Here is an 18,132-nt window from a genome sequence, read left to right on the forward strand (position 1 = left end):
AATGTATACAGGGTGTTCGGCCACCTCTAGCAAAAATTTTAATGAGCGATAGTAGAGGCCAAAATAAGACGAAAATCAAGAATACTAATTTGTTGATGGAAGCTTCGTTAAAAAGTTATTAACAATTAAATTCAAAAATTTCAAATCGTTCTGGAAAAATTATTTTCGGTTGCGGGGGTCAACTACAATCATTTTTGGTGAGTACACATACCTCCGAAATCCTATCTACTTTCGAGAAAAAAAATCGAGTAGGTGCTGAAATTTTTCGGCGAAAAAAAATTTTTCAAATCGTTCTAAAAAAATTATTTTCGGTTGCGGGGATCAATTACAATCATTTTTTATCATTACACATACCTCCAAAATCGTACGCACCTTCGAGAAAAAAATTCCTTACTGAAAATCCAATTAGGTGCCTAAATTTTTCAACGGAGAAAAAAATTGCAAATCGTTGTGGAAAAATTATTTTCGGTTGCGGGGGTCAATTACAATCAGTTTTTGTCATTAGACATACCCACGAAATCCTGCCCACTTTCGAGAAAAAAAATAGAGAAGGTGTGAAATTATTCGAGATAATTAAAAAATTGCAAATCGTTGTGGAAAAATTATTTTCGGTTGTAAGGTTCAATTACAGTCATTTTTGGTGAATAGACATACCCCCGAAATCTTGCGCATTTTCGAGAAAAAAATTCACTAAGAGCGGCACTTTAAACGTTAATAACTTTTTAACGAAGCTTCCACCAACAAATTAGTATTCTTGATTTTCGTCTTATTTTGGCCTCTACTATCGCTCATTAAAATTTTTGCTAGAGGTGGCCGAACACCCTGTATATTAAAGAAAGAAACGAAATGTGATGGACATTGACATATATGTATTTCGCGAAATAGAAGATCCGAAATTTGGTACAAATGGATTATAAATTTCCTGCTCACCAAACCAGCGCTGTATTCTCTCTCTCTTTCTCTTTCTCTTTCTCTTTTCACTTTACACAATGGTCGTAGCTTGAATTCAGAGGAGTTCCACTAGACACTTATACTACTAGGGAGAAATATTGTGGGAAGGGAACGATCGAAACGGATCGATATCGCGGTGTTCGGAAGCCATGACATGAACGAGATTCGGGAAACGGTCATGGCCTTCCGAGACAGGTGTGAATGAAGCAAGAGGAATGTATGCAAGTAAGAAGGAGAGAGTGAATGAGAGAAAGAGAACACGAGTGTAAAGAGCAGGATGGAGGAATGTGAATGTCGAAAAGATGAATTGTGCGTGGACAAAAGAAAAAACAGTGTCTTGGTGACCGAGCTGAGAAAAACATTGTATATAAAAGCTAATAAATTGATCATTATTTTACCCTCTTCCACTCTATTTCTACAATATAATGGTAACAATAATAATAATAATAATATTCGAAAAGGATTTGGTTAACGGGTAGTTCAAGTCCTTCGCGGATTGACCAACGAACTCTGCTCTTACGAACTATCCGGGACAGACAGCACGCACCTCGCGACTTAACAACTGACTGCGCCGCACTAGCCTAATTCATGGGTTTATAACCCATGCTGCAGTGCTGAATTTGCTTGCTGAACTTCCATGTGCAAGGTTATTGGGACCTCCGCGTGCAGGCCTCTTGTGAAAGAGAGAGGAATTCGATGACAATGCTGACTCTAAGGAAGTGTCAAATAGTCGCGGCTAATGACCCGTTCGTCGGGACGTAACATCTCAATATCAATGCGAGTATCGTTCTGTTCACTTTGATAAAATATAATCTCTCCTGCGATAATAGCAACACGTATCTATTATATCTGTAATGGAAATGGCGGTAAATAGTAATATTTTTTAAATGCATAATCAGTGCTATTAAATGCTATGATATTTATTATTTTATTGATTCACGACACCAGTATAAATCAGCTTATACAACCGATTGTGTGTTAACGATGAAGCATGTATAACTTGTTTCTGTTTGTAAAATTACGAGCCTCGTTCGTCAAATCGCAGCAGTGCAAAATTACTCAGATATTATTCTTATCTTCTTGATAAATATCGCACCGCGTAGTTGACAGTGGACATTCGTGCCATATCGCATTCAACGCACGGTCATTTATAATTGCTCTTCACCTTCTCGTTGTTCGATGTCGGTAAGTCTATATACTGTCTAAACAAAATAACTCAACCATCTTGTATATCTCGCTTACATTTTATACAATTCTATTCGATCCTTTTCAATATCTGTTCGTGTTTACCGTGCCATTGTTTGCTGAATATTTCATGCAACTGAAACAATCAAACAACTTTTTGTTACAAGTGGAACAAAACCAATGAAACGGAAAATGCCAAAAATGTTGAACGTCTGTAACAGTAGAAATATTTTCGTGTAAAATGAAATCCAAAGGCTGCAGTTCGCTGCAAGTTCATTTTTAAATTAAAGAACAATTTTGAAATTTCAATTTTTGCCCAGCGGTACGGTGGCTTTTTACATTGAGTGTAGGTAACATAAAAATTCGTAAACATGTTCGTTCCAGCAATCGACAATTTGCTCCAGAAACAAAGCAAAACAGTATAAAGTGGTGTTTAATAAGTGAGATAGTTCCAGTGAAAGGCAAATTCTACCGAAAGCAGGCAAAGTTCTACGGTTTTTAGAATTCGAATGGAGCAGTATTCGTTGAAGTTTTTTTTTATGAATCGTGTACGGTCAATGCAGTCAACGTTTAGAATGGGTTAAGCAAACGTGCCGGTGAAAAGGCAGCTATTATTCCTATAGAAATGCGTCCCTCGTTAAATCGAGCATAACGAAATTCGCGAATAACGAAAACTGTCAGATTCGTTTCTAAACTAGTTTCTAGCTTTCGCGAGCCGCCTCCGTTACCTGGACGTTGGTTCGAGAAATCCATTAATGGATGCAAATTTACGAACGAAACGTAAACGGAAGTCAGTTTGCCAACGAATCTATCATTTTTATTCACGATTTTGGCGAACAAAGTTTGCTCGACTGCCCCCGCTGATACCTTTTTTTTTGTACATAGAGAAATCCTCAAGGACACCCGCGGGCTCGCCCGAAGGGAGTACTCTTACCGGTTAAAACCCCACGGTGACCATCCTCAGGCGCCTGGCGAGGGACCGGGAACTCTACTGAGCCATCACAGAGTCCCCCGCCTTTTCAGGCCCCTCCCGGTGAGAGGCACTCCGCCAATCACATTCCCAGTCAACCGCAGGCGCCTGGTCACCAGAGCCCGCGACCCCGTGACATGGGACTCAGCCACCGACCGCGTGGTCACGTTGGCCGCAGGACTCATCCGCAGCCACCTGGCCAACCTGCGGCCTTAGGTAACACCCGTGGCAAATATCCCATGAACCAGTCCACTCACACAGACATTCACACGCGCAACACATTCATACCGGGATGCCATGCGAGGATGTGGCCACCAGCCTTCTCAGGCTGATGAACTCATCCTCGCATCCCATCCCAGCGGTTGTCCCTATCCGCTACCTGGGAACGCACCACGTAGAGGTTCACCTTCCCTGCCACCTGGGCAACCAAACGGGTTGGACTCTCTCTCGCTGATACCTAATACTCGTCCAACGGGTTTCCTTCGTTCTGGATACCAGTGATGTCTAATGCGATCTATAGTTTATTACACGATGTAATTTTCTGATTGCATATCGTGTTTCTTTCGAATATTGCCAATTTTTACCTCGCGTGACACACGCTTGGGTATTTATAGCAACACGCGTCGATAGCGGACTGTTTAGCATCTTCTAGCGCAACAATTCGCAGAGTACGTGCTACGCTATCTTGAATTAGTTTAGATAACACGCTACACCGTTGTTCCGACCAGATCGTGATTTAATAATTGAATATATTACAGTAAATTCACAACGCCAAATCGTCATAATGAATCGACGAACGCACGTCTATGAAACAATGACGAAGCATCTCGTATACCTCTTTACGTTTCTGGTCGTTGTTGGATACAAAAGATTTGCAACTCTTGCAACAGAAAATGCTCGTTGGCTTTGAGAAATTGATCATTAACGCCAATGAAAGGTAAATGTTTGCTACAGTATAATTGGCGACTGTATCATTGGACCGTACTTCATTAATGGGTCGTTAACAGGTCAAACGTACTCCAGTTTACTGTTCGAAATACTACCAGGCTTATTAGAACATTTGCCGATACCAATACGTTCAACAATGTGGTATCAGCATGATGGCTCAGCAATCACGAGTATTAAACAGACCGTTTCCTAAACGTTGGACTGATGGTGTAACATTCAATGGCCATCTATTAACCCTACTTTATTATTTTAATATATTAAGAAATCTCTGAAATTCAAGCCTCGTTGTTAAAAGTCTCAATAATTAATTGCATTTCTTAATATTCTTTTCTTTTGAAATAATGGCCAACATAACCGTACCCGTTTCTTAAACGTTGGACTGCTCATGACGGTATAACATTCAATGGCCATCTATTAACCCTATTTTATTATTTTAATACATTAAGAAATCTCTGAAATTCAAGCCTCGTTGTTGAAAGTCTCAATAATTAATTGCATTTCTTAATATTCTTTTCTTTTGAAATAATGACCAACATAACCGTACCCGTTTCTTAAACGTTGGACTGCTCATGACGGTATAACATTCAATGGCCATCTATTAACCCTATTTTATTATTTTAATATATTAAGAAATCTCTGAAATTCAAGCCTCGTTGTTGAAAGTCTCAATAATTAATTGCATTTCTTAATATTCTTTTCTTTTGAAATTATGACCAATATAACCGTACCCGTTCGGCCGTATTCTACATGTGCTGCACGCAATCGATACGCGCCTAAACGTTAACTATACGAAAGAATCAGGAGGATCTGTATAGATCCGACTTGGTTCACGAAAGTATGCAAATTCGATTCGATAGAGTCTCGCTCGAGATGACCAGGACACGCGGCAACAACGAGATTTTTCAGCGTTCTGGGCAAATTACGGAGGATAACGATCACAAAATTAAATTCTCCATCGGAGCCGCGGGTTACACGGATAACGAGTTCCGCAGCATGTCGAACTTTACTTAATAAAAGAACTGTTCTTACTAGCGCGAGAGAAAGGTGCGGAGAATAGCGCATACTATCCAGCTGCTAGCATTTTTTTATATTAAACTCAGCACGCGATTACACGGTACATTTTCAACGAGCCCGGTGACCCGAGGTTCGCTTTATATTAACTTGCCAACTCAAGATTTGGCTTCTGCTAGCCTGGTAAATGTTTAAATATTTTCTGTCTAAAATACCTCGTACTCGACGACGCGCCACCTATCCGTCTGTTTCGAAGAATTTGATTCCGAAAAATATACTCAGCGGTTATATTTCGTGTAATTTTTGACTGCGTGAAAATTAACGCGATGCAACGGCACGTCGCGCCTCGGTAATTTGTCATCGCGACACTCTTTTGTTTATGAAAACGCACTGGTTAACGTCAAGCTCGTTTCGACAGGCGGGCAATAAATTAAAGGACGCTATGTATCAAATTAATGAACAGCAAAATATACTTTTAGCTGTTAATCTCGCCTTTGCCGTGCCCCTTTATTTGCACGCGTTTGCGTCGCATTAAAACCAACGATTTACATCGAATAAATTCGCGTGTCATACTCCCACCATCGCGACGATCGAAATCGTTTCTGTTCTTTGTCGTTACGATTCACCAAATATTTAATGCACGTAGAATTTTTTCTCGTTAAGCGTCAAAGAAGTTACGCGACGCGCGTGGTATCGCTTTATACGCAAGATTTTCGTCGTTTTATCGCATTATTTATACACTTCGCGGAAGCTTGACGGTCAACGTCTTAATTGGAAGCAATTTACATTTAACATGCTCGCAAGAAGCCAAGTTGGTTTAGCGCCATCATTTATCTTGGCTAAATTTAATTTCAGTCCGGCCGAGTAAAGTGGCACTTATTCTTACTAACACGGTTCGAGTATCTTTCGAGAATATTCGAGAGTGGTCGAAAATTACGCTACTTGGTATTCGCCTTGCGCGTTGATCTTTTATTTGTACCATTACTTATGCTCGAACTTTCTATAAAATATCTTGCGATATCGATCATCGGGCTCTGTCGTGACTTTTCTTTCCGTTGGGACGAGACAAGTGAAATATTCATCGAACGACAGCCTCGGCATCGTGTCGCGAGCAGTTAGGTTAAATCGAGGGCTCAATTACGCGAAGCAACAACGGTTACCGTAAGTTAACTCGAATAACAATCTCTCGTCGGTCGTTTTTTTAAAACGAACGGGCGTCGTACGTTAAAATTGACGCGAGAAGATGGAAAGGAAAGGAAACATTCGAATGCAAACGAGTAACCGCGCATCGGACACTCCACGTTTCGCCGGAACACCGAGACACCGTTTGATTAACATTTTCGTCCGATCCCGAAAGTTTAAAGTTCTTAGAAAATTCAAGATTACAAATTTTCATTAAAAACTTTCGGCACCGATTTGCATAATTGCGCTATGTTGTCTCGCACGCCGTGCCACAGGCGACACGATTAAACTTTCCTGTGTCCCGGGATCTACCCTTATCGCCTGTCTCGTCGAGTTAATAACACGCACGCATACATCGAACGCCGTTTCCTCTTTGCACGAGACCTGCATTCAACTGTTTTGAACCCCTTCCGCCCCGAAAAACCTGCACAAAGTGGCCCATTTTAATCTTACAAATCGTCGATACTGAAACATACGATCTTCTATGAACGACCACAATCTACTTTTTGCCATAAGAACAACACTTACGTGACTATTATCTCCAACAGAGTCGTGCAATAGTATTGTGGCGCTGCTTCGCTAGGATCTCCGGAAATTCGTAGAAGGCATGAAAAGGAAAGGAGGAAAGGATATTGGGAATGTTGTACCAGCATCGGTGGTACAACCGGAGAGGAGGTGATTCTACATGAAAAAACAAATTGAAAATAAAGAATAAAATTATTTCATTTAAGATTTCATTGTCCAGAAAATCCACTGTGAATATCCACCGAGCACGCGCGCATTTAACTATAGCTTAGATAAATAGATGTCGATGCAGGCTTTTATTATGTTTTTTGTACATCTGTACACTCATGTTGACATGATTTTCTGAGCACGTATCATCATTTTATTTGTTGTCTTAGTATGATATTATCTTCAATTTCAAATTTAACACTGGGCATGTTAAAACAAACAAGTATAAGAAGACTATTTTATACACTCCTCGATTAAAAGCGAGAATCATTTGGCATTTGAAGAATTAAAGATACAGAATAAATTAGAATCCATTAGTTCTTACAAATCTAATTTAGAAAATTGTATATGTAGCACAATGAACAATTTTTAACAATTTTTGTATGTATTAAGTTAGTTTAATAAGTAAATTACATGCCTTATTTTCACTTAAATCTACTTTAAATCCATAAACAGAGGTAACACAGTACATCATGTTGATACTAATGATATTGGTGCTATTTGTATCGAGGTCAATTCACAATTGATTTTCTCGACAACGAATCCTTAAATGAAAAAATTTTATTCTTTACTTTCGATTTGTTTTTTCAACTAAAATCACCCTTTTCCCGCTTGTACCACCGATGCTGAGACACCCTGTATAGCAGCCGAGGGGTCGGCCGAGCGCTTGTGAGAGCGCGACCCCTCTGGTGGCGAGCATGGGAGGCGACGCCACAGTATCTTATAATAACAAACGATAAATACGTGTATGCATGTACGCGGTACGTTTTCTTAATTAACGTTTACCGAACAGAGAAACGCTAAAAAGAATTACTGGCACGATTCAACGACGTGCTTCTATCGAAAACCTAGAAGTCCAGAGTCTGTGAATTTGGAAAAGCCACTTCAAAATCGCATCTACCCAAATGATCGGCATACCTCTCGAATACTCCTACATTCGTTTAGATTGCAACGAGAATTACTGGAATATAGAAATGTCTGTAACGCGGAAACGAGGTCACACACGACAAATGTTTGTATAAACTTTTTTCATTATTCTTGTGTTACGATCCGGGGCTGAGCGAACGCGAAGCGAAGGTTTATTTTTATTAGAGTTTTGTGAACAAACGAGCACTCGGTTAAATAAACTGTCGTGGGTGAATCGATGTACGACCAACACCGAAAATCACTAAGATCGAGTAAACGAATCTCTTAAGGGGCCATTCTACTTTGTAGGCAAGAAAAATACAGGTTTCTTTGTGATTTCTTTTCGCGGGCTATTAAAGAGCGATTAATTCCGGGTTTTGTGGATATATTTATTATATATTTAACTATATTTACGAATTTTTGCAACGCATATCTATTGATTACGTAGTTTTTGTTGATCAACGAATAACAGTTTTTACGAACGGCGCCCGAGTGCGTAGGTAATATTTTGCGAACAAGTTATCCGAAATCCAAAAACCAAAGATATTCCTAATATAGATTAGTTTGGTTATCGCATGAACTAGGATCTTTTAAAAAAACCAAAAAATGGCAAAATTGCAGCTATTTTTCGAGAAAATACTGAATATTTTCATATATTCGGTTGCTTTTTTGTTAATAAAAGAAAAAGTATTGCATATATCGCAATTATCCTAGTTCATGAGATAGAGAGACGAGTTCTAAAGATACTGTAAAAATTTGATGTTGATATCTTGAATAGTTTTCATGTTATCGTCTACGCAGTTCCAAAAAATGTTCACTGTTTGATTAAAGTTTCACGTCTAGTTGTTATGCCTGCGCGTGGTACATTTCAGTAGGCTATAACTTCGTTAGTTTTCCGAATTTCAATTTAATATTTGGTAGATATATTTTCGAGACTACATGCTATAAGAAAATGCAAAAAAAAAATTGATTTTTTAAATTCCACGAAGTAGAAAGGTCCCTTAACTTTGCAACGCGTAATTCTGTACTTCTTGCCAGAGTTATCGCGTCACCTTGCTTTTTAATCAATACTTGTTTATACGTATAATTGTTGTCTACATTGCAACCACTTGTTATTCGTTATCTTGAAACTAAAATATGCTGTAGTTGTAAATTAAAAAAATGTCTAATTATATTTGATTGAACGTAAACTAGAATAATCTGATTTCTCCATTTCTGGAAAGAGCGAACCATATATTGTATTTTATTTATCGTAAAAATGTCTAATCCCGAAATATATTTAAAATAATACCAAAGAGTCTGCTCATCCACGACTCGAACAATTACTTTATGATAATGACCGTACGGCATTAATTTAATAGAAGTACATTCAGAATGTGCCTGTCGTTCGGTTTAAACGAATTGCAGAGCGCGAACGTCAAATACCTCCTTTCAACGTAGAAGAGAACGAAGCGTGAAGTATGCACTGGAATTTCACTGAAGTCGGAACGAGTGTAAGGTTATCCGTTTCGCGATGTTACGTAGAACAACTTAGTCGAGCGAATGCACAGAATATCTTCTACGGTGCGAGCATTTTTATTACTTGTACAACGTCATAGAGCTTCATCGACAGTTCCAACTGTGCAAACAAATAATCGAACATTTCCTTCGACCTGTACGCAAAAATTTAGAAACACGAAAGGAGAGGTGCTTTCATCGCGACCAAGAACGAATTTCTTTAGTCTCGAAGGATAATGTTATCGACGGTCGATCCGTCTGGCTCGGCGGTAAGCTCCTCTCCTGAAAATTCGTCCTTTTTTCACGGATCATATCACTCGATTCGTGGCTGACTCGCAACGTGCGTGTCCCAGGCCGTTCGTCGACTCTTTGATTTATTAAAGCCCACGGATCCACGTCGTTCGTATCGTATCCACTTATCGAGCTGTCCGTGTCCCTGAACGATCCGTTTAACGTGCGCATAAAAGCTTTCTCTACTTTCGCTATCCCCGAGGCAGGTAATTTCGAAGGGATTTCGCCTGTTCGCGTCACTGGTTCCGAGAGGGAACGAACTGTCCTCGCCGATCCAGCTCCCCCGTTTTATCTATCATCCACCGGCCGAATCTTCGCCGACACACAACGTTTTCTTGACCACGGCTCGTTGAACTTGCCAAATAATTTTACTCGCGGGACGAGCGACCTCGGTTTTATCGACAACGATGCACCGCCTCTCCCTCGTCCAGAAAATCCATTATCCTTTCCTCAGGATTCCGAATACGATCTCGACAGACTTCTAATAAACTCTTGTTCGTCCCGTATACGTAGCTAGTATTGCCTTTTCGCTTGAACGCAAGCCTGACATTCGATAAACAGTATCTCGTCGAGTTTCGATAACAGCGTTTTGAATTCTTTACTGAAACTCATTAAAAAGAAGAGGATGCTGGAAACTCGTAATTTCGCGCCGGAAAAGACCGTTTCCTTCGCTGCTTTGTCACTCGATTTTTCGTTGGCGTTAAACTTGTCCTCGATGTCGCGAACTTCTGGAAAGCAAAGAATGAAACCGTAACTCAAGAATGTCGCGACAAAGGCGTTTACTTATTTTGGACGGTCTACTTAGCGCGCTGATTAAAATACTGGGCGTCTCGTGACACTCGTGAAAATTAAAGAACGTTCAAAGAGGCGAAGGCATCGAATCGTTGGACGTAATTCACGTCGTCACAGAAGAGCTACGATCCGCAATGGTAAACTAAAGGCGTGATTCCACTGAGGCAACATGTAGCATGCGGCAATGACGCATGCGACGAAACACAATTTTATTAAGTCAACATTTAGGCAACATGTCGCATGCGATTACGACGCATGCAACATGAAATCGACGTTATGTAGACACTTGACATGTGTATTTGCTACACATTCATTTGTTTCCTTTCCGAAATAAAGAAATGCGGGATTATTTTATATTGTTTTGTCGAATCGACAAGATTGAACATGTCGAGTAATTTCGTCAGTTAATGACAAATAGCATGCTACAGGTCGCATAGTGTTACCGAACGACATGTGGCATGTTACAAGTCGCATAGTGTTGCCTCAGTGGAATCATACCTTAATATCGAGAAAAATGGTAAATTATCGTCGTACGTCGCTTTCAACGTTACAGAGATAAGCAAACATTCTTATCGCTGGAATTTGAATGTTTAAAAATTCAACTCTCAACGCGCCACGAACAGCAGTTTCCTATAGTACGATCGTAACTGGATGAAATGAATATTTTATGTTAACAGAGCCCGTGGTACAAATTAGATCTAACCAACGTTCTATGCTAATGCAAGACGGTGCTCGAAGCTGATTCTAATTCGGAATGTTTCGTACTTTTGTTCGGTAATTTTGTCGGTGGTTGCGGCGAAATGTAAATTTTATCTCACTGTTCGAAATCGATCGAATAGTTAAACACACCTGTTCGACTCGCCTACGCATCGTTCATTCCACGTGCGACAGCACGAAACGAAGACGTAACTAGCTTAATGTCTTTCACCGCGAGCTTTCGATGTTTAAATAAACTACGTGGCTGCGATTGATCGATTTCGAGCCTGTACAACAACGTTTCCATGATTTCGACGGCTCAGAGTATACGAAACTTAGAATTTTCTTTACATAATTCTTATCGTTGTAAAAAATATTTTATCTGTCGCATTATTTCGAAACCTTCTGTTTAGCATTCGTATCTCGTTCGTTCAATTTTCTACCGATAATATTGGAATATTTTCGTAATCCTGTGTATATACAGCTGAATTTGCATTATACACTAAAACTTTTACAAAATGCCCACCTATACTCGCTTTAATACACGATCGATTGAACAATTTCTATAGATTTTAATCCAAACCAGTTACGCAAACTTAAATGTACGTAATAGATGTCCACAGTCGTAAATTTTAATTAATCGCTGACAAAGGCGTGGCGTTCAACTTGTTTCACGCCAAATCGATCATTTTGTCAAATATATTCGAGAATCGCATGTCTTTGAACTTGGAAATTTTTGGCACTTTAAATGAAAACGACCTGTTCAAATAAATCACTATCCCTGTAACTGGCAATACTTCTCTTGTTCTGCTTGTTCGACAAATATAATTACTAACCATTACTTCAAAAACATTGCATTTATTTGATATAAATTAATTTAATCCTCGTCAAATTTTAACCAAAGTAATTTTATCGGAAAATATCGATACCAATAATGGAAAAAATGAACGTATACCGTTTCATATTTCTACCGGTATAACTTTATTTGTCCGTGTATCATTTACGAACGGAACATAATACGCGCGGTATCATTATTTCGTTTCAACGAGCATTTAACGAAATATCGCGCGTCGAGGTTTCAAACAAAATAAAAATATGTCCTGTCCGCCTCATTGTTATTTTTTCGAACAAAGAACTCGCCCAACGTATTGTCCGCGCGGAGGAGAAACTTAACGAAAATCGTTAAAATTGCTCCTGAAACGAAACTCCTACATGTTCCCTTTCTATCCAAAGTTTATCCCGGTCGCACTTTTATGGCAACAGAAACAATTGACTTCGTCAAAATCGGTACAATGCCGGGGAACCGGCGAAGAATCTATAGTCCTCGCCTTTTGTGGCTTACGCGAATCGATAAACTAACGTAAATTTCATTTAGTTTAAATTCTGAACACAAAATTACATTAGGGGCCACTGTAAACTTTGCGGACAGGTTTACCCAATTTAACTACACGGATCGGTAGTGGATTCCTCGTCTGCAGGGCTAATACCGTTGTCCACCGTGGTTAGACCCCGCTCTGCGTTGCTATTCACGGATAAAAAATGCAAATCTGCGAGGATGTATCGAGAACAAAATAGAATAGAGTTCGTAAGAACTGCGAGGACTTCTCTTGACTTTTTTATTTCCATTTGCTCTTCGGTCTTTACATTTTGAAATATACCTCGACGCGTTTAATTTTTTTACTTCATTTTTTGAAAGTATATATATTTAAGAATGTACTGTTAAATTTTCAGAGATAAATGTCAAGTATTGTAGATTGTAGAACATTTTTTGTATACCCCTCGCGGTAATTACCGGAGTCATTGCTTCGGGTGATTACCATGTACAGCCCAGACATTACTGTTTCGAAAGGTTTACGACAGAGTCAAGAGACATCTGCTGTTATTAGAAGTTGAAATTTGTGCGTTTTTGTCATCTAAGTGGCAATATTCTGGAAGGAATTCTATATGGAGCTGAGATTGATGAGTATGATCTTGCAGACTTTAAATGCGTTTCTTTCTTAACTGGCGTAGATAAAATCTCAAAAACTATACTATTAAAAACTTGCAAAAGAAACGACGAAATTTTGCAATTTTTACCTGTTGTATACCTATCGAATAAAAATCTTTTTGATTTTTTCGATGTAGTCAAGAGAGAGCTTGAGAGCTGCAATCACCTACGCTAGTGTTTAAACACATGTTTACTGCGGACGTGATAACAACATAAAAATTAATAAAAAAATTATCTTGTATTCCCAAAGGATAGCTAAGTAAACTGCAGAACAGAATCATAACGTCAGATGTAACATTTCCTTAAACAAAATTAAGAAAAATGGTTCAATTTTCTATCATTCACATGAGACTCTCCCCTTAACAACGCGAGGATCCAATAAATATTATTCGAGAGAAAAAGACATCGAAGTTTCGTACAATACGATAGATATGATCACACGCGTTCACGAGCATCCTGAACGCAACTGCATTGGGAGTATGTGGGTTGCCTAGTGCCGCAATGCAACATCCTAAAGCATTGTAGTTTTACTGTTCCGTCGGGTCCCGTCTGCCTGCTCAAATTCGTAACGTTACGTAACTCGTATCCTGCGCCAGGTATGTACGAGCATACAAATACGAGGACGCGAACGACGAATAGACAGCTGACTCGCGGTAGCACGTTTTTCGAACTGAGAAACGACCAACGAAAGAAACATGCACGCGTGAATGAAGATTAGTGGACGATGGGAATGTAAACCACGACCAGCCTCTGATGCCTCGGGAGTACGGAAAAATATGAATCTAAATTATGAACCGTGTACAGCCGTTCGTTTTTATTTCAGTTGTCGCCAAAGAAGTCTCGAATCATGTGGAAGGTCCTGCTGATCGTTGCCTTCTTGACAGCCAAAGGTATTTCTTTTTCTCAACAATTCCCTCGGGGTGTCTCTAGTCCTGCTGATTTTCATTACAGGCAACGCGAACGACTGCGTGTCTCGTAGTTTTGGTCTAAATCACATAGTATGCGTCTGCAACGCGACTTATTGCGATTACACGCCGGACAATGACCCGAAAGTTCCGGAAGATGGAAGCTTTTATTGGTACACCACGACTAAGCAGGGACTTAGGATGAGCATGGTGAAGGGCCAGTTCGATCCCTCTAAACGCTTGAATTTCGGTACGACTCTGACCATAGATACTTCGAAAAGATACCAAACGATCCACGGTTTCGGGGGTGCGTTCACAGACTCTGCAGGGATAAACATCAAGAAACTGAGCCCGGCGACTCAGGATCAACTGATCCGGTAACGCTTACGCAAACATTCACATTATTAGACCGTGTAACTTATGAAACTTCACCGCTTCTAGCGCGTATTACGATCCGAAATTGGGGAGCAGGTATACGTTGGGTCGTGTGCCGATCGGTGGTTCCGATTTCTCAACGAGACCGTACACGTACGACGACTACGACAACGACACTTCCTTGAAACATTTTGCACTCACGAAAGAAGACTACGACTATAAAATACCATTCATGCAGAAGGCCTTCAAATTGAATCCTGAAACAGATTTCTTTGCCGCGGCGTGGTCACCGCCTAAGTGGATGAAAACCAACGACAGGATCAATGGGTTTGGTAAGAACAATTTAGCAAAACCTCGTGAAGACAGAGACGATCAATTTTATGAAACACCCGTCAGGTTTCTTGAAGAGAGAATACTATGACCTCTATTGCAATTATCTACTGAAGTTCTTGGACGAGTATAAAAAGAATGGTTTGAAAATGTGGGCGATTTCAACCGGTAACGAGCCAGTGAACGCTTACGTACCCTTTGATCCCCTCAGCACTATGGGATGGACGCCTGCAACAATGTCCAATTGGATTGCTGATCACTTGGGTCCGAAGCTGGCGGCGTCAGAGCACAACGACACTAAGATTTTAGCTCTCGACGATCAGAGAATCGAATTACCCTGGTTCATTCAGAAAGTGTTTGCCAATAAAAACGCAAAGAAATACGTTGCTGGCACGGCTGTACATTGGTACACCGATGCTTTCGTTTCATCGATGGTATTGGATCTCACACACGACCAATTTCCAGACAAATTTATTTTGATGACAGAGGCATGTACAGGTAAGTTGTCGCGTATTACCTCCGTACGCGCAAAGAATTTAACAAATTCAACATGTACTTTAAGATGGCACCACTTACAGAAAAAATACAACAACGTCGCTTGTACATATATTTTTGCAGGAAGCGGATTGTTAGATTTCCCGAAGGTTAATCTGGGAGCGTGGGACCGGGGCCAACAGTACATTCTAAGCATCATAGATGTACGATAAAACTATCTTGTAGCAACGAATTCGATAACAGGTCGTTGCTAAAAAAATAATTTTTTTTTAGTACATAAACCATTGGTCGATCGGATGGGTGGACTGGAACATAGCACTGGATAAAACTGGCGGACCAAACTGGATTAATAATTTCGTAGATGCACCCATTATCGTGGACCCAGAAACCGACGAATTTTACAAACAGCCCATGTATTATGCTCTGAAGCATTTCAGTAGATTCGTCGACAGAGGTTCTGTCAGGATTTCTATCACAGATACCTTGCACATCAAATCTACAGCATTCGTGACACCTTCGAACGAAGTTGTTGTTGTACTGTACAACAGGTAGCACATATTGTTTTTAAATGTCCACGTAACAAATCACTTGAACATTCTTTTTTCTGTTACAGGAGCGGCATAGCAAGAAACGTTACTCTCATGGATTTGAAGAAAGGTTCCCTCCGCGTAGAATTACCGCCATACTCTATGAATACTATTACTTATGGACACTAAAAATTGTAAACACGTGTAATTTAAAACCTTAAGAGAATGAAAGCCCCTTATCCGATCTACATTCGTTAAATTGTCACGCAATATCGAATTAAAATACAAAACTACTTGCACTGCTAGCAATTGAATTATTAAAAAAGATAGTGGAATATTTAAGAACTACGTATATAATATTTACAACGTATTTTCCAAAGGATCAGCAACTTTCATTGATGGACCGCTGCTCCATGAATATCAGTTTTCAGTAATATAAAGTGGCATAATATTGACTTGGATTTGCAACAGCGTGTGTTACGATTACTGTGGAAACAAGAAAGATAAGATAACAACTTCTGACAAGCCATGTTTCTGTAAAATGTTGACTCTTTAAGCCCTTGGTTATTATGCGAATCACAAAAAGACAATCCATAATTTTTAATTTCTAATCGTAAAAAATACCTTGGACTATTGATCGTGATAGAAAAATAAAAACGAACGAGAAATCTTGCCACGAATAATAGAAAGGGGAAGAATATAAGGAAAATTAATGAAGGGTAAGGCTATTCTTAAAACGCTATTAATTATTGTCAATGTCTTTCTAGCAACACACGAACTATGGACGTAAAAATGTCTGCGTTGCGTGACGGAATTGCTATCCCTTGCCAAGTTTTATCTTACTCGCGATGTATTGCTGCTGCCACGGTAAATTAATATCACGGGCCACAGTGTGAGCTATTCGCATACCAGTACCCTGACTGGCCAAGAATCCCAGTTTATGAAGTTTTGCAGATACCGATCTTAGGGCTGACGTTCTCCAAATATCTGTTTAACTATTAATAAACCACAATTAAGGCAACAAATCTAGCGATTATTCAGTTTCCCCTATCACGATCTAAAACCGGACCTGCCCATGGATGGGTTTATTAAAAATCAAAAACGAATTTTTAAGTAAAATCGACAGGGGTAGGTGCCTAAATTTTTCGACGAAAAAAACAATTTCAAATCGTTGTAAAAAAATTATTTTCGGTTGCGGGGGTCAATTATAACCATTTTTGGTGAATAGACATACCCCCGGAATCCTACCCACTTTCTAGAAAAAAATTCGAGAGGGTGTGCAATTTTTCGACCGGAAAAAAAATTTCAAATCGTTGTAAAACAATTATTTTTGGTTGCGGGGGTCAATCGCAATCATTTTTGGTCAATAGATATACCCCCGAATTCCTACCCACTTTCGAGAAAAAAATTCCTTACCGAAAATATAATTTCAGGCTCTCCGAAATTTCGTGCCTACGTTTAAAACATCATAACTTTTGAACGGATTGGACGATTTCAATGTTTAAAAATGCAAATGACGCGTATTTTACCACAGAATATGTAGAGATTCTAACAATATTGAAAAAATTGTTCCTTGACCCCGTAAAGTGAGAGAAACCACATAAAAATGGTCCAATTTTCAAACAGCCATAACTCCTACAATAGTGAATATATTTCAATGAAACTTTTTTCTGAAGTAGATCTCATGAGTACCTACAAAGAAATATTAGACAACTTTTCTGTATTGAGTCAAACAAAATTACTAAAAATCAAAAACGAATTTTTAAGTGAAATCGAAAGGGGGATTATTTTCGGTTGCGGGGGTAAATTACGAATATTTTTGATGAATAGACATACCCTCGAAATCCTACCCAATTTCGAGAACAAAATTCGAGTTCGGCGAAAAAAAAAACTTCGAATCGTTCTAAAAAAAATATTTTTAGCTAGAGCGGTCAATTACAAGCATTTTTTGTGAATAGACATCCCCGAAATCCTACGTATTTCCGAGAAAAAAGTTCGTTACCGAATCTATAACGTGTGGCGAGAAATGTTTCTGTAATTTTATTTTCTGTCTCACTTCCTCGTGTGTTCATTATGTTACGACCAATAGGAAACGAAATACTTCACGAGATATTTCACGCTTTGTATTAGAATATTACTGTGTCACAGCAAACGTTTGAACAACGTGCGAGATTTTAATACAACGTACAGTTACTTTGGTTACATTATCAACCGTTATTAATACGTCTTCGTTGACGCACGAATAATTAACAAAACACCTGTATTGCGTCAGGTAGTCGTGATCAGTTATCAGGTACTATCTTAGTTCTGATCTGCCGCTGTTCTCGTGGTAAATTAATGTCGTTAGGCCTT

The 18,132-nt window shown here is 39.3% G+C and overlaps 1 protein-coding gene across 3 annotated transcripts in view; it reads left to right on the forward strand.

Moving 5' to 3' along the window:
* Positions 1-16,801, forward strand: part of LOC122401454 (lysosomal acid glucosylceramidase-like) — an 82,935-nt gene extending 66,134 nt beyond the window's left edge. For 2 of the 3 annotated variants that reach the window (XM_043403587.1, XM_043403585.1), the window contains exons 2-8: positions 13,972-14,038; positions 14,100-14,430; positions 14,495-14,760; positions 14,825-15,256; positions 15,377-15,456; positions 15,527-15,801; positions 15,867-16,801. In XM_043403587.1, coding sequence (XP_043259522.1) covers positions 13,996-14,038; positions 14,100-14,430; positions 14,495-14,760; positions 14,825-15,256; positions 15,377-15,456; positions 15,527-15,801; positions 15,867-15,969 — 1,530 coding nt within the window. In that variant the 5' untranslated portion in view covers positions 13,972-13,995 and the 3' untranslated portion in view covers positions 15,970-16,801. Of the gene's footprint in view, positions 1-2,043; positions 2,137-13,971; positions 14,039-14,099; positions 14,431-14,494; positions 14,761-14,824; positions 15,257-15,376; positions 15,457-15,526; positions 15,802-15,866 lie in introns of those variants that run through there. The other variant, XM_043403586.1, reaches the window with a different exon arrangement.
* The last annotated feature ends 1,331 nt before the right edge of the window (positions 16,802-18,132 follow it).

Source organism: Colletes gigas, unplaced genomic scaffold (genome assembly GCF_013123115.1).
Source record: "Colletes gigas isolate AHSC1104 unplaced genomic scaffold, ASM1312311v1 Colletes_gigas_Sc00025, whole genome shotgun sequence".
NCBI lineage: Eukaryota > Metazoa > Arthropoda > Insecta > Hymenoptera > Colletidae > Colletes > Colletes gigas.